Consider the following 23804-nt stretch of genomic DNA (forward strand, 5'->3'; position numbering starts at 1 on the left):
TCCAAAATATATGAAAAACTCAGACAACCAGCAACAACAACAACAAAAAAAATCAGATTAAAAATGGTCAGATGATGTGAACGAACATTTTTCCAAAGAAGACACACAGATGGCCAAACAGGTACCTGAGCAAGTGCTGAATATTACTAATCATTCAGGAAATGTAAATAAAAGCCACAATGATACATCACCTCAAGCCTGTCAGAGTGACCATTTTCAATAAAGAAATAACAAGTGTTGATAAGGATGTGGAGAGAAGGGACCCTGCGTGCACTGCTGGTGAGAATGTAAACTGGTGCAGCCACTATGGAGGTTCTCCACGAAATTAAAAGTAGAAATATCACATGATCTGATTTTACTCTTCTGTGGAATTTAAGAAACAAGACAGAGGATCATAGGGGAAGGGATAGAAAAATAAAACAAGATGAAATCAAAGAGGGAGATAAACCATAAGACAAACCTCTATTTTCTAAAGATTTTATTTGTTTGTTTGTTTATTATTGAGAGAAGGAGATCAGGAGTGAGAGTGCACAAGTTAGAGAGTGGCAGAGGGAGGGGGGGAGAAGCAGGTTCCCTACTGAGCAGGGAGTCCAATTCTGGGATCCTGACCTGAGCTGAAGGCAGATGCTTAACTGAGTGAGCCTCCAGGGCGCCCCATGGGAAACAAACTGAGGGTTGTGGGAAGGGAGGTAGGGTGGGGAGATGGGGTAACTGGGAAATGGCATTGAGGAGGGCATGTGATGTAATGAGCGCTGGGTATTACATACAACTGATGAGTCACTGAACTCTCCCTCTGAAACTCATAATATACTATATGTTAATTAATTGAATTTAAATAAAAAATAAAAGTTAAAAAAAAAGAAAAGAAATAGCTAGGGCACCTGGGTGGCTCAATGGGCTAAAGCCTCTGCCTTCATTCAGCTCAGGTCATGATCCCAGGGTCCTGGGATGGAGCCCCGCATCAGGCTCTCTGCTTGGCAGGGGAGCCTGCTTCCTCCTCTCTCTCTGCCTGCCGCTCTGCCTATTTGTGATCTCTGTCTGTCAAATAAATAAATAAAATCTTTAAAAAGAAAAGAAACATCATAAGATCCACCAATTTCACTTCTGGGTATTTATTTAAAAAAACAAAGACACTAATTCAAAAAGATAGATGCACCCCTATGTCCACTGCACATCATTTATGCTAGCCAAGATAGGGAAGTAAACTAAGTGTCCCCTGATGGATGAACAGATGAAGAAGGTATATATTTATAGTGTTAAACTATTCAGCCAGAAGGAAGAACAAAGGCTTGCCACTTAAGACAAATGGATGAAACTTGAGGACATTATGCTAAGTAAAATAAGTCAGAGAAAGACAAATACCATATGATTCACTTGCATGTAGAATTTAGAAAACAAAACCAAACCAACAAAACAAAAATCACAGATACAGAAATAACTTGGTGATGACCAGAGACGAGGGTGGTTGGGGGATAAGCAAAGGGGATCAAGAGGTAGAAACTTTAGGTTATGAATAAGTCATAAGGGTGTAACATAGCACATGGTTACCGCAGTCAATAATATTGTATTGTATATTTGGAAGTTGCTAAGAGTGTAAATCTTAAAAGTTCTCATCACAAGAAAAGAAGTTGTGACTTCGTATGGTGACAAATGATACCCAGACTTACTGTGGTGATTATTTTGGAATGTACACAAAGGTCAAATCAATATGGTGTACACCTGAAACTAATGTTGTATGTCAATTAATAAATAAGGTTTCAGGGGTGCCCGGGTGGCTCAGTAGGGTAAGCTTCTGCTTTCAGCTCAGGTCATGATCCCAGGGTCCTGGGATCGAGCCCCGCATCGGGCTCTCTGCTCAGTGAGGAACCTGCTTCCCCCTCTCTCTCTGCCTGCCTCTCTGCCTACTTGTGATCTCTGTCTGTCAAATGAATAAATAAAATCTTAAATAAATAAATAATGTTTCAATCAGGTATTAAGACATAATTGATAGCGAGATTCCAAATTAAGATAACAGGTCAAAAGAAGCAGAATTGATGGAAGAAATATCCATGAACACCCTCACTGGTTTCAAGATGCAAAGATCAAGCCACTGGAGGAGAGGGCATTTGCAAATAGATATTTTTGAAGGGGCTGCTACTTTCCAACCTCAAGCCCAGGGACAAGAGGTTTGAATAAGTTTGATCTCAGATCTTGCTTTATGTTCCCATCACCCGGGGATGTGAGAGTATACTGGAGGTATGAGAGAGCTGCTCTCAGACTCAGTCAGGGAAAGGGTGTAGATTACTTTTCAGAAATAAAGCATGGGCCCAGTGGGACAGAAGGAGCTGTCCTGGTGATAGGAGAAGACTTTTCCAAGGGCACTTTCTGAGAGACAAGTGTTTTCTGTGTGGAATGAAAGGGTGGGGAGGGGGGGTGGTGGCAGGAAGCACCCTGTCCAGGAATGGAATGCTTCGCCTGTTTTTGTTCATAGGAGTTGTACAAGATGCATGGTGCTTCTAGGACTGAGAAGCTTAAAAGAATCCAGAAAATGCCTCATGATGGAAGAAGTCAACTGAACCATCTAGTAGTCCCACAAGGCACAAAGCCACCTCGACAAGTAACAACTGGCCCATCCTCTACCACCACCACTACCCTAAGTAGGTTCTGGAACCAGAGCTAGCAGCTTGCAAATCAGAAGGTAAGAGCAGACGCAGCCGAAAGAGCCCTGCTCCTGCTCCTCAAAGTGGGAAGGTACCAGTCAAGAATAACTAGGTGGAAAAAAACGAAATATTTAATTCTGAATGAGGTTTAAAGCATCATCCCTTTAAATACCACGCTGACACATATAATTTTTAAATGGGTGGAAAATTCAGTAGGAAGTGCCCGAGTGTTCATAGAAGGGATAAAGGAGAAGGATACCCTTAACTTATGCTTCAAAGGAATAGTGCAGACAGAAATAAAATTGTACTTTAATGACCAGTCGTGCTCACTTAACAGATCAGTTACATGTATGTTCAACACATATGCATTGAGTGCCAAGTGCTGTGGAAGACAAATGAATAAATCCTACGAGAGGACTCCTGCCTGCAAGGAGTTCACAAGGCAGTGGGACAGGATGGGCACTGCCTTGATATAATCTGTTCTCCAAAGCAGACTGATAGCAAGATAGAAAACAGGCTTTGGCATTGTTCATATCTGGATTTGACTTCCGACTGCTCCACATGCTATATGGAGAGAGAATTACCTAATTATTTTGCACGCTAGCTCTCGCCTATAAAATGAAGATCAAACAATCTACCTTTATTTTTAAAAAATTTTTACTTATTTCTTTGACAAGAGAAAGAGATCATAAGTAGGCAGGGAGGCAGGCAGAGAGAGAGAGGGAAGCAGGCTCCCTGCTGAGCAGAGAGCCCGATGCGGGGCTCGATCCCAGGACGCTGAGATCATGACCTGAGCAGAGGATTAATCCACTGAGCCACTCAGGTGCCCATGAAATGATCTACCTTTAAAGACTGTCAAAACGATTTAAGGAAAATGTACAGGAAACACATGGCTAGTAAGCCTTTTGAATCAGAGACAAAATAATGGATATGACTATGAAATATCCCATCATCAAAGTTAACATGCAAGATTTAGCAGAAAGAATTAATTCTTCTTAAATAACTTGTATCTCGTTATACTCTATAAAAATTCCCCCTCGACTGACTGTAATATTTTTATTTTTTGAACTTTTACTGTACAAATATTCAGTACCATATAATCTAGGATTTATCTCATTTCCTATGCTTTAGTTGTCTTCTTGCACCAAGTCTTATCTCCCAAATTATATAGTAAGAGTTCACTGAAGATAGGGCAGGCAAAAACATTTTTGAATATTTGCTAAAATATTTTAGATCTTCAACAAATAGAATAGAAAAGGACTTAGGCTTTGAAATTTGTCAATGTGTGAAAACGCAGGCTCTTCTGAGCTCCCACTGTAAGCACAAACACAAACAAGGCAGTCTTTGTAATCTCCTCTTAAACTGGAAAACACTCTCATGGCCAAAGCAGAAACACTTCTTGAAACACACAGAACACCCTCTGACTGATGAGAAACTTCTCTTGGGATTGAGGTGGGTTCCTTACACTACAAAGACAGGTAGGGAGAGAACAAACCTTCCCAGACAATTCTTGAAGTTGAATTTCAACATGGAATCTTAGTGAGTCTGCCGATGGCATTTTGAAAAGAATTTCATTAAATGTTGCTAACATGTCATAAGCTCCCTTAAATGGAAGGGTAATGGCTCATAACATTTGTAAGCTTTTTAATTTCATGGAATATGAGCAGCATAATCAGGACCTATTAAAGTCAATCAACTGTGCCAAGTGGGGCTACCTACCTTTGCTTTTGTTTCTATTTTTCCTTGTGGGTACACCCCATGAACCAGGAGGCAACAGCCCCGGTATCATTCTTTAAGGCTAACGCTGGTGTGTAATATTCTGAACAACCTCTGATGAAACCATAACAGCAGCATTTGCATGTATGGGTTGGACAGACACCTCTTAGAAAATGGCTTTTGACTTCTGGGAAAGAGAGATTTCCCTTTCCATTTGCTTCGTCTCAAAGGGTGCAATTTTGGTAAAATTCAAAACCAGTCATCTGACCAATGTAAGTGGAATTAACAAATGGAGATGAATATAAGGAACGTTATTTGTATTTTCAATGACACAGTGGTGCCCAAACTACCAATCCTTCAAGACCTGTCTCTGGGTTTTCTTCTACCATAAAGCTTTTAATAGTGCCTATCTACAGGGGATAAGTGCCAGGCACTACTCTAGGCACCCTGTCTGTCCTCTCATTTAATTTTCAAGGCAACTGTATGATACTATAGTTACTCCATATTATGGAGGGAGAAACTGAAGCTTGAGACATCAAGTAATATGGCCCAAGTTACAAAGAGTGAGTAGCAGAGCCAGGCTTCAAACCCAGTTTTAGCCTGACTCTGAATTCACATGCACGTTGTTACTGTGCTATATTGCTTTCACAATCACCCTGTTCCAAGTCTTCCAACGGGACGGAGATATCCAAAGAGAGTATTACCACACAGGCACTAGAGGAATCCAGGGAGGGTGATAATTCAGGATGGCTGGAAGCTACAGAATCTAACAGGGAGAGCTCATCCCACCACAGTCAAGGGAGAAGGTATACATTAAGGTTGAAGAAGCAGAAATGGGGGTAACAAACCAGCTGAGGGCAAGCCCACAACCAAAAGGATGATTTAGAAGTCAGGAAGGCCAAGAGCAGGTTCAGGTGCTTCCCACCAGGAGAGCAGTGCAAGAGTAAGACTGAACACAGAGAAAGGTTAGATACACCATGGTTGTGAAAACAAGGGAAGTCAGAGTTCCATGTGTATACAGGGCTCGGGTAGTGCGGGGCATACCAGATGGCTGGATGGAGGGGGGTAGGACCAGACAAGTTCACCATGTGAACTTTCACTGTAAAAACACCCAGAATGATGACCATGTAGATGGTGTCGAAATACAGTGTCTGCATCTAATTATAAATTATACAGATGATAAGAGAGACATTCAGTTATTCTATAGGCTGTTATTAATGACTGCTGGACCAAGAAAATATATAAATTAAAAGTGTTACACTGACTTACCTGCACGCCCACCATAACACCTGAAGGAGATGAAAGAAAAGTGTTCATCTTACAAGAAGAAGAAAATTTTCTCCCAAAACACTTATAGCACTGTAGGGTACTATTATAAATATGTCAGTTCAGGTTGATAAGAAAAGAAGAGATAGCTTAAGGAATAAGCATGGTAGTGGGGTCTTATACTTATTATATTTGAAGAACTTGTAAGGGAAGTTGAATTTAGAATGAAGACAACAGAATCCTTTCTCCAAAGGGGTTCCCAGAGGTAATTAAGCTCTAATGCCTTAAGACATCCACTATGTATAATAAATGAACTTCTCTCCTATGAATCTAGGATGCTACAGGCTATTTGAAGAATTGGAAGAATTGATAAAACAGTCACTCATATTTTCTGTGTTCTATAGTTTCAGATAAGGAACCAGAGTTAAGAAAGGCCAGATCTACTCTGAAAAACAATCTGAGGGTTTTGAAGGGGTGGGGGGTGGGAGGTGTGGTGCAAAAATAATGAATACTGTTATGCTGAAAATAAAAAATAAATTTAAAAAAAAATTTTTTAAAAACCTAAAAAAAAGAAAGACCAGATCTTGGGAAATTTGGAATTTCTGTAGATCTTTATAAATTTATCTTTGTTCCATCTTGATGGGTTCAGAATGAGAAGCCAGTAACTTGTAGTGTAAGGCTCTGGACAAAATCACAGCTATAGAACTTAAGATATTTGGACCAACATGGGCACATTCCTAGAGTCAGACCTAATCAGCCCATGGGTCCTCAGTTATTTCTGAATAGATACTGTAATATCATTCTAACAGAATGGACGGCCAGAGAAAAGTAATGGTGTAGGGAGAGCCTGGGGGTTTGAATGGGGGAAAAAATGGCGTCCAAAGAAAGTTGTGATTGTGTGAGGCAGACCTATAGAACGGAGGCCCTGTGAAGGGGTCCAAGGAATGGCCAGAGAGACAGCAATTGACAGCAAAAGGAAAATAAGATGCTCTCCTTTTCATGAAACTGACAAGGGTCCTGCACTTTTTAAGTCTTGCAGAGAAAGAAGATCAGGTAAACAGCACAGACCAACATCTAAGTACTGCTTACTATCCCAAGGTAATACACATCACAGTTGAGATTATGGGTGTTCACGACAACGCGGGTTGGAAAATTAGGGGTGTCTTCTCCCTTGACCCTTGTATTTGCTCATCTCTAAAGAGAAGATCAGAATAATAGGTTCCTTCTAGGGAATTATTGTAAGGAATAAATGAGAAAATTTTACATTTGAACTGCAGCCATTAGCTTTTAAAACACGACAACCTAATCACATATTATTTATATTCAAATTCAACACACATTTATGAGCAATTACCATGGGCAGGGATCTCTCCTAGGTGATTTTGCACCTATGAGTTCACTTAATCTCCAGAACAGCAGATCTTCTAAAATGTATTGAAGTCACACAGCAAAATCCCACAGGCACTCAGCAATGCTTTAAACTTCTCTAACCACTGCCCATATCCTGGTAGCAAATTGTTAGTACCTGGACACAATAGTCCAGGCATCTGCAGGGCCCATTCCTGCTCCCATCACCCTAACCTCAGTGTTTTCCTGGCCTTAAGCTTACTGTACAAGGTTAGACACACAGAGCCATGGAAAGTGTACTCTTGTGATTTAAGACTCTTTCAGGGGTGATTCTTAAATAGACACACTTTTTAATTTTACAAAAATAGAAACCACATATCTTGCCAGATAATCAACACTGTTGGATCCCACATGACCATGAACACCATGGCCACTGTGGTGGTAGGAACCCTGGAGAGAAACAGTTTCCACCACCTTCACCCATGGAGAGCAGGGAATTGTCTTGCACTAAACACAATGATGCTGCCTCTGACCATCTTTTTATAGTAACTCTGTTGTGATGTCATACCATTTGGTTTCCTTCTCATGAAACTTCTGGCATCTCCATAACCAGAGCACTACTAAGATGTGATGAAAGAAACATCTGGTGTTTGAGTGAAGCCTTGTGACAGCAGTCAACTACATCGGGAGTGAACCCCACCTTTCACCTTTCAGGAAGCTTGCGTGGTCAGACCAGCCAAGAGTTACCAAGAAGGCTAAGAAATGAAAAACTCTGGTTTGTTCACAGCTGAAGTGAGAAACAAACATGGAAACTCCACATCCATCCAATGATATGAGTGTGTACGCAGGCGTTTCTCTTCTGTTAATGGGGTGCTATTGAAGGATAATTCATCTTCCCCTAACATTTCTCTCATATTTCTCAACATAACTGCCTAAGTCTTAACCAAGTGCTAAAACCAATCTACACTGTTTGAAATTGGAAAACTGCAATTATCAGACCATCTGTAACTTATCTGTTACTGTAGAGATGCCACTTTTTTGGTTTTCCCTACTCTCGATGTTCTAAAATGAAAGCTGTGGCTTTATAGGTAGAGCACATAGCGAGGGGAAAAAAACAGAGAGGTCTGCGGGTCCCATTCTTTCAACATGGTGGGTTTTATCAGTCTACCTCTTCTTCTCTCTCCAAAATGCAACAAGTACATCTGCAAAATATTTATTAGTCTTAAAAGCCTCGTTTACTTCGTGGACCATTTGGTATTTGCCTAGAGGCAGAATCACTGCTGATAAAAACAGAATCATCCCTGGAAATAGAAAGTCCCACACTCATAATTTAGGAAACTGCCATTTCAAACATCACTGGTGATAATTTACAGAGCAGTGGATCAAAAGGCTATACCCTGTCGCTGATGGGGATCAGAAAATCAAAGTAAGAGTTAAGTATTTGCTTATAATTTTAAATGGCAAAGAAGGGGTTTCTCTCAGCCCCTGAAATTACATCTCCTGAAAAAATTATCACTGTTTTTTGACAAATGAACAAGTTCTTAAAAATTAAGAACAACAACATTGCAACATACCCACAGCAATTGCAAGCTTCTGGGGATAATGAAAGTTGCCAAGAGAGGAGCATGTTTTGATTGAAGCAATTTTTTTTTAAAATTTTATTTATTTGACAGAGAGATCACAAGTAGTCAGAGAGGCAGGCAGAGAGAGAGAGGAGGAAGCAGGCTCCCTGCTGAGCAGAGAGCCCGATGTGGGGCTCGATCCCAGGACCCTGGGATCATGACCTGAGCCGAAGGCAGAGGCTTTAACCCACTGAGCCACCCAGGCGCCCCCGAAGCAATTTTTTTAAAGTGATATTTTTGCCACCCGTTTAGGGGTGAAGAACAATACAACTTTTAAGAATGTATTAAAACATCCTTCTTCTGAAAGTTGGCTTTTCTCCTCCCTGAAGTAGGACTCCTCCTACCATGAAAGGAATATAAGCTAAACCACTGCAGACTCTGGTGAGCACTTTTGCCTTTTCAGTGTTATTTAGGAACTAAGCTTGCACCAGAGCAGGCTTGCACCAGAGTCATTATAGGCAGCTGGGATGTTCCTGAAACTGGGAGTTAGACAACGCTGATGTGCCACTGTGATGATGAAGAGAAGCTCAAGGATGTGAGGGGCTGGGAGGACTCATTTTATTCCCTTATACTTCACTGTCTGTAATACATAGCTCCACTCTTGGGAGCTTTCATTAGCTTGTGGATGGCATGAATCAAAACTTATAGCTGAGCCGAACTGCAAAGTAGGGAAAGATGGGCTTTTAGTACCTTTCACACCACTTTTATTCCTTCCACTTAGTCTGTCCTGCTTTCCCAAAGTCTCATGCTGTAGAGTGGTTCATGTCCTCTTCGACATAATAGGATTCATGGTGTGTGGCTGGTACAGATAATCAATCTAGAAGGTCCTATAAAAGAGAACTTGTCTTTGTCTCTCTACCCAAGATGGGAAGCTTTTATAGAATCTTTGAACCAGAAGTATCCTAATAGAACATTCATTCATTTATTTAAGCAACACACACACACACACACACACACACACACACACACACTTACACACAAATCTGCTTTACCAGTAACATGCACTAGTCTAGACAAAGGCGTAGTGGTAAACAAAGCAAATAATAAAAAATTATGTTGAAATTTCATATAGTGCTCTACACTCAAGGCACTGTTCTATAAGCAGTAAAACGTACATAATTATGTAAAATAAGTTAACTTTTCTGATCCTGTAATAAGCTCATGAGGTAGTGCCATTTTACAAATAGCAATGTAAATTTTACAAACGAAGTGAAGCATAGAAAAAGTGAAGAAATTTGCTGAAGAGTCAGGATATTACTCCAGGAAGTTGGTGCTTCAGAGCCTGCTCTCTCTCTCTCTCTTTTTTTTTTTTTTAAGATTTTATTTATTTGACACAGAGAGAGAGAGAGAGAGAGAGAGAGCACACAAGCAGACGGAGTCTGCACTTACACATCACTTGGTAACTACTTTTCTATGTCTCTGCCATCACGGAGATTATATAGCAATAGGGGAAGCAAATAGGTAAATATATAATTATAGAATAGGATACATTTAATAGATGGAAAAAATATACCTGTGTAATTCATACGTAATACCTACAATGAAGGAAAATAAAGCTACCAGGTAAGGGATTTATTTTTGATGAAGTGGTCAAAGCAGGCATCCATGAGAATGTGCCATCTAAGCAGAGACCTAAATGAAGCACGGCTAATCCAGTCTGGCAGTTCTCAGACTGCGGTGTGGGGAACCCCCTATGGCCCAGGCATCATGTGGCTGGTGGCAGGGAGCCTGGGTAGGTGGGGCAACAGGCTGCAGTCCTCCGGCCCCCACCCAGACCCAGCTGCTGAGCTTCTATCTTGTCTGGTTTTGGGGTCACAGACAAATTTGGCTTAAGAAAGATCCCATGGTTTAAAAAAAAAAAAAAAAGTTGTAGGAAACCAGTGATCATGTCCCACCATTTTAGAGAAAGAAACTGAGGGAGAATAGGAATGACTTGCTAAGCATTCACTGTGGACCCACAGGACAATAAGAAGAAATTTCAGATTCCTTCACTTTGAATCTGGTGTACTTTCTAGGACACTAAGCCGCCAGCCTTATCTGTCCTCTCCATCCTGGATGTTGTATCATCTGAGAGGGCACCCATGGAAGGCTGCACCCAACGGACTGTGCGTCTCTGTTGAGAAACTTAAAATCAAACTCCAGGCTTAGCAAGACCAAGTACACTGATGTTCTAGCCTGTCTCCTGTGTTCTATTACACTGCTCCCACCTCTGCCTTTTATTCTAATTTTTATTTTTCCCGATGTTAACCCATCATATATGTGGTTACTATATGACTGTAAGTAGTTCTTATAAGCTATGTGAAATCCTTGTGGAGCATGCATGGGCACAGACTATTTGCAGTAGGGGCCTGGCATGAATACACATTTCTGAGTCTTCAAATAAATGAGATCTCAATAGTGGACCTGTGGAGACCACAACAGAAAAGAAAGAAAAATATGGGGCCACCTCCCTGACCAGTGGCCCTCAAATCAGACAATCAGACATCTGTCCTCAGCCTTGTGTGAAATTTGGAATGACGTCTACCAAAACTGGATATTATGTTCCAAGTGAGATGGGACCAAAGACCTCCGTAACTCATATTTCCAGCAAGACCCTCGTTTAAGAAAAGTAGGCAGTCAATTTCTCCCAAATTAAAGGAAGAACAAAAACTCTATCAGCCCCTATTAAAGGGGCAACCAAAGCGTATGAACCACTCTCTCTGTTTCCCAGGATCAACAAACAAACCCACCACAGTGTAAAGCATTGATCTACTTAAGATTGTTTGTCTGCTTAAAAAAAAAAAAAATGAGTAAGCAGCTGGTTCACACTATTGTCCACAATAAATTACAATACACAAACAGATATATTTCAGGAATGGCGATCAGCTTCATAGGGCAGATGGGCTCATAGATGACCCTTCCATTTTTTAATAATCTCCATAATTTATGTGTGAACCAAGAAATGCAAAGATGTTGTATGCACCCCTCCAACTTAGTACAAATCAACTTATTTACTCGGGCAATACTTCATGGTCCAGTTAACTTCTTAATTAAAGACAGCAAGATGCTCATGTTCCATGCAAGCGGCATGGAACATACTGTTTTATGTGCAATATGTTCAGCTGGGAGTTGAAGCTGTTTTGCTTACTGAGAAGAAGCCACCACAGCCTTCGTTTGGTTTCTAAACTAACCAGAGACACGCTCCTTTCAAGGCCACTAAATCATCAACCCAGCCTCTTTAGCCAAAGCTTACACTTGTCTGCCATCTCATGCTACTTTTTATTTTTATTTTTTTTGTCTCAGGCTGAGAATGCTGGTTCTCAGTTTTCAACAGTCTGCTTCCTCCCCAGTCATGCTCTGTAGTGGTGAGAGGAGCAAGATAAAAAGAAGGCATGTTCTAGAAGACTCAGGAAGGGGGATGGCTACCATGGGCCAGAGCCTCAGCCTCAGGGAGCCCTGCTGCTGCTATCCCATGTCGCCAGGCTTATAAACAATTTCAAAACCCACGGGAGCCTGACCACTAGGAGAAACCAGGGCAAAAAAAGAAAGCAACCAGATGCATAGTGAGGAATAGTGAGTCATGAGTGTCTATAAATCTTTTTTTTTTTTTTTTTGAGTGACTATGACTCTTAAGAGGTCAACTTAATTTCTGAAGTCCTGCAGGACAAGATCCATGAATTCTCAGTTTCATAAATCAGGGTGGCAGGGACCCATCATATTAATGGCTTAAGTTTTGGTAGGATACAATAGTGCCTGGTGGAGACCGAGGCCCACCAGAGAACAAATGCCCAGGCAGCTTCTACTCAGCTCCAGCCCCTAGAACTACCAAATCACTCTCCAGATTTTGGTGTGTGGTTTTTTGTTTTTTTTTACTTTGTTTGTTTTTTAAATTTTTTAATTAGGATCAGAAAATGTAGATTTTTTTAAAAAAAAAATGTACAATCTCCAGATATTTAAATATTAGAAAAAGTTCATATTAAGAAAAATACTGTGTCAGGCAAGTAAATTATATCTATGGGATGGATTTAGTTTGCAACTTGTGTCATAGGTTTTCACAGCAAGAGCTACTTAATACTTTATAAAGTAGGTCACTGAAGTTACCTCACAATAAGTTTCTGAAGTAGAGAATATCCTCTCAGTGACTCGATGAGGCATAATGAAGCTTGCTCTTGTTGCATTATCCACTATTGTTCCAGTTTCCCTTATTTGAGTGCTTTTGAATCCCTTAGGAAATTAATATACCTTCCAGGAAGTTACTCCTCAGAAGAGGGAAATGGCCATGTATAACTCAACTTTACTATACTGAAGAGTGTCATGAGAAAATCATTTACCATACAGAGTGTTGGTATGGAAGAACACTGCAATTCTGCATTTTAATTCTTTTACTAGGTAGAACTTGGGTATATCCTCCCACCTTTCTGAGCCTTTGGGGCCCTATCTGTTAAATGAGGTGATTGGTCTAACTGACTTCTAGAGGCTTTCACCTTTCAGCCTACATATGTCTTAGTAATTCAGGCTAGTGGAATAAATCTTAATTCACATCATACTAAAATAAAAAGTGGAATTTAAAAAGCTCATTTTTCCATAAAACAAGAGACAACATAACCAAATGTAAACAAGCACAGTGAGGATGACCAAGGAGAATACGGGAGAATACGGGAGCTTCTTAACTTTCATAACCTGGATACCCTCAAACCCAATTTTATATGGGGAATTCAGACTTTCATAGGAACCAGTCCTTAGCCTGGTTTCTGTACAGCACTGGAAGGTGTGTGTGCTTTCATTTTGAAATATTTTACGACAGTTGGCTTTTTCTTGATTGAAAATGTGTGGAAATGTCATTACTGGATCAAAGTATAAAAGCATTTTTAATGTACTTGGCATGTACTATAAAACTATTTTTTTCAGAAAGATTGGAAAAAGAAAAAAAATTAAAAGAAAGACTGTACCACTAATAAAACAGTTTAAGCAGAAGAATGAGAAAAAAGATGAGTTGAACATCAGAAGAGTGTAACTCAGTGAAAGAAAAATTTAAAGCTAAAAGCTGTTGTATATGAAATGCGTTCCCTGGAAGGGCACTAAGTCTGTCATGAAAACAACACTGGAGAAAAAGACGAAAGACCATCTGGTTCGGAGCAAGGTCAAACAACAGGTGAGATGGGGGCCTCACGATGATGATGCTGATGGTGACAGTTTCTGTCATTGTCCTGGCCATCGTCACTGTCATTGTCCCCCTCAGAAGGGGGCAAGAGCAGGAGTTACCATTTTGGGAACATTCACTTCCTGTCAAGTTCTATATTAAGCACTTTACAAACATGATCTTACCGACAACCACCATGATGTAGGTATTAATATCAGTGTTACAGGCAAGGAAACAAGGATTTGCCAAATTAAGAAACTGCTCAAGGGTCACTCATCAGTCTAATGGTAGCACTTGCTACCATCTGAGTTCAACAATACAGCTTGTGGCTTTAACCATGGTGCGGTACTGTCTCTTGGCACAGGCAACTTTTAAAAACCCCACTTAAATATAATATGATAATGATCACATAGGTTTAAGTGAATAAGGACATCTTAAAATACGTGGGTTTTTGTAGGATAAGGAAATTTAAAAGACATAAATCTCAAGTCTTATATAATAATTTCCTACTTGATTCTTTGAAAGTAACTTCTTTTTTTTTTTAACCCCTTCTCCAACTTCTTTTTCTACTCCTCCTCTCCTAAACTTGTAAATTCCATATAAGCAATGGGCTAGGACCCCTAGACCCACCCCAAGTATAGTATGAAGTGAATATAGAAAAAAATTCACTGTGTAGCTTTCCCGCACAGCATACCCAGAGTAGCTGCCCGAGAAATGCTAGTTGCCCTTTCCTTGTCACTTCACATAAGTCACATGAAAGTACCATCTAGTTGCAGCATCATGGAAAGTAAGATAAGCAGTCTCTTCAAAGCAGGGATTCACCATTTTTGTTCAAAATGATATCTAAGAGTAAAGGTCTCCTAAGTTTTCATTCATTCAACCTATCTACTAGTAGATCTTGCCAAAATTTTGTAGTTGTATTTGGCAATTAAAAAGATGCCTATCACACTGAAATGTAGATTTAGACACAGAGTTTTTTGGCAATAACTCCCCTAACTCTACAACATTCTGTGCTAAATGCATTCAATTAGTACTTTTAGAGACAGGCTGGTCTTTGGATGTCACGGTAGAATAGCTAATTTAGTGCATGTCCTTTTCAATCTGTTTTCTGAGCTGCACAATATTTACAGAAACTATGCATCCATGTGGGTAAAGTCAGCACGTCCTGGGACTTTTGTTCAATTCCCTAACGGAAGTTTTTGTAGTCATGAACCCTTTCTCATTAATTTATCTTCTAGAGTGATTGCTATCACACTAATCAATTTGTCGTGACTTTACAGGACTGCAACCTTCAATAATGAAATCTGATACAGTATGAAACATTGTGTGGATCGCTTAACCAATCCCAATTCCTCACAGATCAATGAAACACAAGAACAGAATGAAGTATTACTTCATTAGTTATCCTCGTTCAGAGGGGCTGAGTAATCTTGTTCAACTGGGCACTAATCTCTTTTTGATGGCAAGAAGAAATAAAGGCAGCTGTGATCTACAGGGAAATGACACTGCAAATACTTCTTCTGAGAAGAGCCTCCCAGAGGTGGTCTAGAAGCAATGGTCAGATGTATCAGAAAAAAAACCAACGAGCCGCAACTGCCAGGAGGGAGAGGAGAAAATGCTACATGTGAGGGTCAAACAAGCACCCTGTGAGGTTATGAATCCATCAATAAAGCAAATTTTATTGGTTGCCTGCCCAACAATCCTTCCTCACCTTCTTTGCTGCCAGAACCCCAATTCTGTTCAGTTAGCAATTACCCTGTGCTTTGAGGGAAGGGGAGCCCTATAGACTAAGTTACCAGGTTGTGATCTCATTTGTCTGCCTTTTCAATCCAGCATATCTGTTTGAGCTTTTTGTGAAAATCCAAAGAAACTAGCTCTACCTTGGCTGTTAAGCCTACCGTGCTCTTCTCTAGTCCCTTCTCAGTGTTCTAATATCATCTAAAAGGGAAATATTCAAGGTCTGTGCCCTGAGCCATTTCTGCTCTACCCAGGAAAGCCAAGATAGCTCAATTACAGGCAAAATTCTTCTTGAAGTTGGATATTAAATAAATGGTTAAGAGATCTTGATAAAACCATGTAGACATGCATTCTTAAAATTATTCAGATATGAAAATTATATGAGTCCATTTATGAAAAGTTCTAAGAAATGCAAAGTAATGGGCAGGATGGAAAGCATATGACACATTGGTTGTGGACAGGGTGGAGGGCTTAAAAAGGGGTATGGGAGAAAGTCTTCAGGGTAATCTGTTCACTACCTCAATTGTGGTGATGGTTTCATGTGTAAATATCTATGCAAAAACATACCATAGTACACACTTTAAATAGATATAATTTATTCCATGTTAATTCTGCCTCACAAAGGCTCTTAAACTGTTAAATATTATTTAGATACAGAAAATTTACTGTTAATGTATTATTTGGAGGGAAAAAAAGGTATGCAAGAAGAAGAGTATGCAAAGTATGGTTCTATTTTAAAAATATCCTTGTGAGAAATGCCTAAAAAAGTACACTGACCTGTTAACTGTGCTTGACCCTACAAGATAGATTTAAGTTATACTTTATTTTTATAATTTATTTTTCAATTTCACAGGTATCTACTGAGCACATAGTGTGTGCTAGATACAGCAGCAGGGGTTCAGGAATATACTAGGGAAAATATACTAGGAAAATATACTAGGGAATATACTAGCACAATCTCCCGCTCTGCCAATTTGTATTTCTGAGCAAATATGAATGTCAAATGATGACAGTTACAAAGGGGGAAAAAAGCACAACAGGGTGATGTTTTATTTATGGCTGTTGTGCTTAACAAGGAAGGTCTTTCTAGAATGGCAACATTTAAACTGAGAACAGGATGAACACAAGGCACCCTCCATGAAAAACATCTAGGAGAGAACTGTATAGCCCTTAGCAAGGAGGTAGGAGTTCATTCCAGGTGCAATGGGAAACTAACAGAATCCTTGGTAAAGGGTGGAGAGATGTGACATTTTAAAAAGCCCACTTGGGCTACGATTTGGATTTTGAGGCTATGAGAGAAAGGTGGTGGAGAGGGAGGAGGCACTCACAGTGGTGCAGGTGGGGCAGGATGCTGGCTGGAGCCCGCAGGCGGCATGTGTTGGGGGAGAGGGGACAAGGGGACAGATATGGGCACTGTTTCGGTGAGAGCCCATGGAACATAGGGGTGGATTTTACTGTATATGCATTTCTGTATGCTTTTTTTTTTTTCCTCTTCAGAGAGAACATACTTATTTTGTTGTCAGAAACATTTAAGCTAAAAGAGCTTTATTTATTATTTATTTTTTGGAAGGAAAATACTTTCTTAAGAACAATGAAAAACAGTGAATTCTGACACTTTATTTTCCTTAAATGGTGATATGAAAGCACTGAGCCTAACTCACTGATTTTTCAAGATTAAAATAATCTTTTCTTAAAATTTATTGAGAGAGAGAGAGAGAGAGAAAGAGAGAGAGAGAGTATGCAAGCCCATGAGCTGGGGGGAGAGGCAGAGGGAGAAGCCGAATGTCCACCTGAGCAGCGAGCACGATGAAGGGTTTGATCCCAGGACTCTGAGATCATGACCTGAGATGAAGGCAGAGCTTAACCAACTGAGCCACTCAGGTACCCTCCTCTATTGTTTTTTTAAAATTAAAAAAAAATTTATGGAGCACCCAGGGGGCTTAGTGTCTACCTTCGGCTCAGGTCAGAATCCTAGGGTCCTGGGATGGAGCCCTGCATTGGGTTCCCTGCTTGGCGGGAAGCCTGTTTCTCCCTCTCCCCCTTGCTTGTGTTCCTCTCTTGCTGTCTTTCTCTCTGTCAAATAAATAAATAAAACTTAAAAAATCTTAAAAAAAGATTTTTTAAGTTTTATTTATTTATTTGACAGACAGAGATCACAAGTAGGCAGAGAGGCAGGCAGAGAGAGAGAGAGGAGGAAGCAGACTCCCTGCTGAGCAGAGAGCCCGTTGCGGGACTTGATCCCAGGACCCTGGGATCATGACCTGAGCCGAAGGCAGAGGCTTTAACCCACTGAGCCACCCAAGCGCCCCTAATTTCAATATCAAAGAAACTTCTCTCAGGGTATTTTATGCAACATATCAACTATTTTAGCCATGACTTCAAAATCTTCTCCCTTGTACCACATGCATTTTAGCCAGATCATCTATATATTTATAGAAATATCGCTAATATGGTTTAGAAGCTTGGCAAACTATAATCTACAGCCTATTTGTCTGGTGGCCCTCAATATAATTTTTTTTTTTTTTACATTTTTAAGGAGTTGTCAAAAAGGAAAAAAAAAAGTCTAAAATACTTGCTTATTTGGGCCTTTACAAAATAAGGGGGGCTGACATTAGTAGAAATTATCGGTCCAAACTTGTAAGTTAAATAAGTTTGATTCAGAATAGGAAGATGTAGTGTTCACACACACACACACACACACACACACACACACACAGGAATATTATGCAGCCATAAGAAGAATGAGATTGTGCCATTTGCGACAACATGGATGGACCTAGAGGATTTTATGCTAAGTGAACTAAGCTAGATGAGAAAGACAAACACCATATGATTTCAGTCACATGTGGAATGTGAAAAAAACAAGTGAATAAACTATCAGAAAGCTGAATTGGATCTATAGAGGCAGAGAACAAACTGTTTTCCAGAGGGGAGACGAGTTAGGGATGGGGAAATGAGTGAAGGGGAGAGGGTGGCACAGGCTTCTAGTTCTGCAATGAACGAATCCCAGGAATAAAAGGCACAGCATAAGTAACATGGCCAATGATATTATGATAATATTGAAACTTGACTAATAATAACTACGTTGACTAATAGTAGCTACACTTGTCATGAGAATAGCATAATATATCAACTTGTTTAATCACTATGCTATACACCTGAAACTGATATAACATTGTATCAACAATACTAAAAAAAAAAAAAAAAAGTTTAACACTGATAAGATCAATCTGAAGTACAACTAATAACTCAGAAGATAATTTAACTAGCCAGCTTGCCAGGCTAGGAGAAATATAACTAGCAGCAATTTTTATAGTGATCTTGGGGGCACCTGGGGTGCCCAGTCGGTTAAGTGTCTGTCTTTGGCTCAGGTCATGATCCCAGGGTTCTGGGATTGAGCCCTGCATCAGGCTTCCTGCTCAGCCTGCTTCTCCCTCTCCCACTTCCTGCTTGTGTTCCCTCTCTTGCTGTCTCTCTCTCTCTCTCTCTCTGTCAAATAAATAAATAAAGTGTTAAAAAAATGGTGATTTCTTAAATGCTTGAAATTAACTGCCTCCATTCTATTTAACTTAGAATCATCACCTGACTCTCCTTATAGCTTTATCTCATGATTCCTTCCAGAATATGATTTCTTCAAGGTGATGGATATATTTATAGTAAGTACCCTTGGTACTTCAGTGCCTAACCCAGTGGGTGATGAGTTCCAGTTAAATTTTATAATCACCAATAAGGTGGCTGAACTGATTTGCTCTCTTTGAAAATTTTAACATCATGGCTCCCTCCCTTTTACTAGGCACACAAGGAAGTAAACGTACTGGCAATTCAGTAGTTTCACCCAGGTTAATAGCATTCAGTAGTTGAGATAACATTCAGATAAAATTATCCACTATACCAAGTTGCTGAATTTCATTAATTATGCTCATCAAGGCACACTTATGCAAATAAGGTCTTAGGGACCTTTTATATTACTTTTTGTTTGCATGGGGACCTGAACCAACCCTAGAAGAGCTAATGCATTCAGAATCCTTTTGAACCAGCAAATCCCACCACTCCACCAACAAACAAAAGACCAAACAAAGTCAAAGAAACAATTGGGAAAAAAAAAAAAAAAACACGCTCAAAAACAAAAATTACTTTTGATAATATTGGTTAATAAAAGCAAAATATCTAGAAATCCTTTCTCTCATGACAAAAACAAAGAATGAGCATGAAAGTTTACATAGTGGACTCTAGTTAACAGAAAAGCTTCAGAACTGGACTTCCTGCCCTGAAGTTCTTACTCTACTACTTCCTAAGTATGTGGCTCTGAACACAGCTCTTCTCTAAGGCTCAATTCTGTAATCTGTAAAACAGAGGTGACAATAATTGCCAACCCTGTGGACTGGTGTACGGATTAAATTAGGTAACGATAATGCACACAAAACAACAAAGTGCATGGAACACAGTATGCACGCTAGACTGTTATGTTAGAGCGCAGTTGTTGACATATTGAGTGATTCTAACCAACCTTGGCTACACTGTCCAAAGTCTTAATGAAAAGCAAAATTCTAGTTCTATGTTTCTAAAGGCAGTATTTAAAGCACTTTACAATTAAAAAGAGATAGCAATACTTTTCTTGGATTTGTATAGTACCTAAAGCACTTCCACATTTCCTTTCTCGGCGTATTTGCAGCATAACCTACGATAGTTCATTAACAGAGGTTATCACCCACCTTTGGCAGGAATAAAGGCTCAGAGAGGTCATCCTACAGTTGTGTACAGTACCACAGCAGGGATTATGCTCAAGACTTGTGATTTGATCAAATCCTACTACCTACATTACCATTCCCTCCCATAATGCTCTATATGCAGCTGATGGCTGATAAATTCCCCCAGATTTAGATGCCAGAGAAACCACCATTCCTTTTTCTCATGGAAGTACTTACTGGTCGGGACTGGATTTCTTTGGCGTAGAGAGGTTGCAAGAATTCGGAGTCTCCTTCTAGTTTTAGACCTTTGTCTGTGATTCTCAAATTCCCCATTCCATCCTGAAATAGAAGCACAAAGATAACGGAGAAAATGCAATTAGCCAATATTTCAAAAAACCTCAGGCTTTCAAAAATTGAAACAAAGTTACTGCCTTTCTTTTTTTTTTGAGAGATGGAATAAGAGGGGGTCCAATAAAATACTAGGAGGTATTGTTCAAAGCAATTATGCATATTACCCTCTTCGCTCACTTATTCTGAGAAAATTCTATTCCAAGCAATCTGTAATGCCCCCTAGTCAAAGCCCTTTTGCTAGGTATTGCAGACAGAATGGAGGCAGGAGATAAGTGTGAAACGATAAAGAGATAATTCCCCCAGTTAAAGTCCATGGTCCAGTTTCCAAAACTTTGTGCAAAAATTACGAACTGCAGTCTGTTGGTTGAATCTAGTTTTTGGACACATTGTGTTTTGCTCACAAAATATTAAAGAGGTCAAATTAGTTGCTGACATTTTTACAGATATTCTATTACAGAAATAGTAAAATACATGCAAAAATCGAAAGGATCAATAGCAAACACCTATGTATTATCATTCACCTTCAACAATGATCCATTTATGGCTATTGTTATCTGGTATACCCACCATACCTACCTCATTTGGTTAAATATAACCCTAATACCATCACTTCTACCACAAAAAATACTAAAATAATATCATCTAATACCCTAATATCATCTAATATCTAATATCATCTAATACCCTAATGCATCCAATATAATCTAAAAATAATAAAATAACAGCATCAGTGTTCAGATTTCATTTTTATTTTCTCTCGTTAGACTTGTTTCCTTGAATCAAGTTCCCTACTAGAATTGGTTGATACATGAAATAGAAGGTCATCTCCTAAAAATATCCTCAGTTTGGTTCTTCCCACAGATCCACATATGTACATAACCCTTATTTGATGGACAGAAGAACATGTCATTTTTCTAATAGCCTTTCCCAGCATTTACATGTGGCTGAACATTCCCATAATTTCTTAAAGTGTGTTCTTCTGTCCCCTATATTTTTTGTAAGTTGGTAGTTAGATCAAGAGGCTTGATGAGATTTAAACTCTGTTTCCTAGGAAGAATACATTCCAGGAAATGGAATATATTACTATTCTATTGCGACCATCACAAATAACCACAAACTCCATGGCTTAACACAACACAAATGTATTATGTCACGATTCTATATAAGTCTGACCCAGGACACAAAGCATGAAAATCAAGGTACCATCTGGTCTCCTGCATGCCTTTCTAGAGGTTCAAAGGAAGAACTCATTTCTTGACTTTACTAGCTTCTTGAGGTTGCTCATGTTCCTGGGCTTGTGGCCTCTTTCATCTTCAAAGTCCATAATGTCTGGCTGAATCTACCTTATGTCCAGTCCCTCTGATGATGAGTCTTCCCCCTCCCTTTTCCACTTTTAAAGACCCTGGTAATTCCATCAGGCATACCTGGATAATCAAGGACACGCTCTCCATTTTAAAACAACTGATTAGCAACCATAATACTATCCACAATGTTAATTCTCCTTTGCCATAATATTTTCAGGGTTTCTGAGATGAGGACATTGATACCTTCGAAGTGGATAGCATTTTTCTGTCTACTACATACTCTATCAAGAGGCATCAAATGTCTTCTGTTGTGATGTAATCACCCATGGGTGATCTTTGCCTAAAGGATATATTATTTCACTAGGGATTTCAAATTGGTGAAAAGAATAATTATATCATTTCTTAATTTATTAGTTGGGATAGTCAACAAAGAGAAATCCTATTTCATCAACAATTCACCCTAAATTATAGTTTATAAAAACCTGAAAATGTGAGTGATTTGTCCTCCTTTATTTGGGCTCTCAAAATATTGGTCACCTAGTAGCTTCCAAAGACAACTTATTAGGTTTCTTTTTTTCATTTGTTTTTTATGTATCATTACAGACATTTTTAATTTGTTTCATTCCAGTGCAATTTTTATTGCTACTTAAGTTCTAACCTTCCTACCCTTGCTTAGTAGGAACCTCTTCAACTTAGCCCTTAAGTCTTTTAATATGATCCAGCCATGTCTGATGGCTCTTTCGCTTCTGGTATGACAACATGACCCAGGGTTATTCCACACATGTCTTGTCCCAGGCCTGGAACCAGTCATTTCTAGTAAAAATACTTGGTTCATTTTTGTGGCAACTAGTGTTTAGAAACCACAGAAACTTTAGAAACTTTGGGTTCTCATTTCTACTGGGTTGACACTTATTTCTATGGACTGAGCTAGAAAATAAACTCTGTATTTTTAAAATAGAATACGCCATGAATTCCCATTAGACTTTTTAAAAGAGATTTTATTTCTTTGAGAGATAGAAAGAGAACAAGAAAGCACAGAGGGAGGGTGAGAGGGAGAAGCAGACTCCTCATGGAGCAGAAAGCCCAATGCAGGGTTCAATCCCGGGACCCTGAGATTATGACCCAAATCGAAGATTGGTAAGCAGTAGATGCTTAACTGACTAAGCCATTCAGGTGCCCTATCCCATTAAACTTCAATTCAAAGTCAAGACAGGACTCTTTTCATTTAATCTCACGGATCTTACAACTTTATTACCTTTCTTGCATACTAAAAATCTGTGTTCTCAACACCAAAATGATTATTCACTTGATTTAACCCAAAATACATAGGGCCACTACTATTCTAAAATTATGATTAAGAAAAACAATTTAAAATTTGAAAAGGTTTTAGAGTACATCCTTCTAGATAGGTACAGGCAAATGACTGGATCTCAAAGCCACTTGAACTAATTCGATTCTGTATGGTTATACCACCAACCTGCTGTTGAGTCAAGAATACTTGTTTCATTCCTCTCCATATCTTATCATGACAGCTTTTTGAATGTTTAATTTTGTGTTACAGTTTTGTGAACTATTTAGAAAGCCCCAAAGTCAAATCTACAAAACAAGATACATTCAAAGAGATCTAGATTCTCTCCCTGTCCTTCTACCACGTTTCCTCTTTGCCACGTAAGTGTGGATACATCTCTGATTCAGGCAAGGTTCTCCAGGGAAATAGAACAGGATATGCATGTGTGTGTGCATGCATGTGTGTATGTACACACACACACATTTTACCAATTTATTCCTACATTTTCCCCAATGCATTGTCAGGTGGAAAAAAAAAATTGCACACAAAGACAAAATTCCTTAAAAGCTCATTGACCACTGAATGGAGAAATAGTTGCAAAGCTGTTTTTCAATGTGTCCCTGTCCACACAGGCATGGTTCTGGTGTGCAATTTTATGCACCACACACAACCTTTTTTGGTGTGGTCTTGAAGAGATGGGTTTGAGTTATAGGCTCTGGAGTGAATC

General features: G+C 39.4%; 1 protein-coding gene across 3 annotated transcripts in view; it reads right to left on the reverse strand.

Moving 5' to 3' along the window:
* Positions 1 to 23804, reverse strand: part of SGCD (sarcoglycan delta) — a 573229-nt gene that overhangs the window by 199301 nt on the left and 350124 nt on the right. For all 3 annotated transcript variants that reach the window (XM_082725032.1, XM_082725030.1, XM_082725031.1), the window contains exon 3: positions 20372 to 20473. In XM_082725032.1, the coding sequence (XP_082581158.1) occupies positions 20372 to 20473 (102 nt within the window). The remainder of the gene's footprint in view (positions 1 to 20371; positions 20474 to 23804) is intronic.

This window comes from Mustela nivalis (assembly GCF_964662115.1).
Source record: "Mustela nivalis genome assembly, chromosome: 3".
Classification (NCBI taxonomy): domain Eukaryota; kingdom Metazoa; phylum Chordata; class Mammalia; order Carnivora; family Mustelidae; genus Mustela; species Mustela nivalis.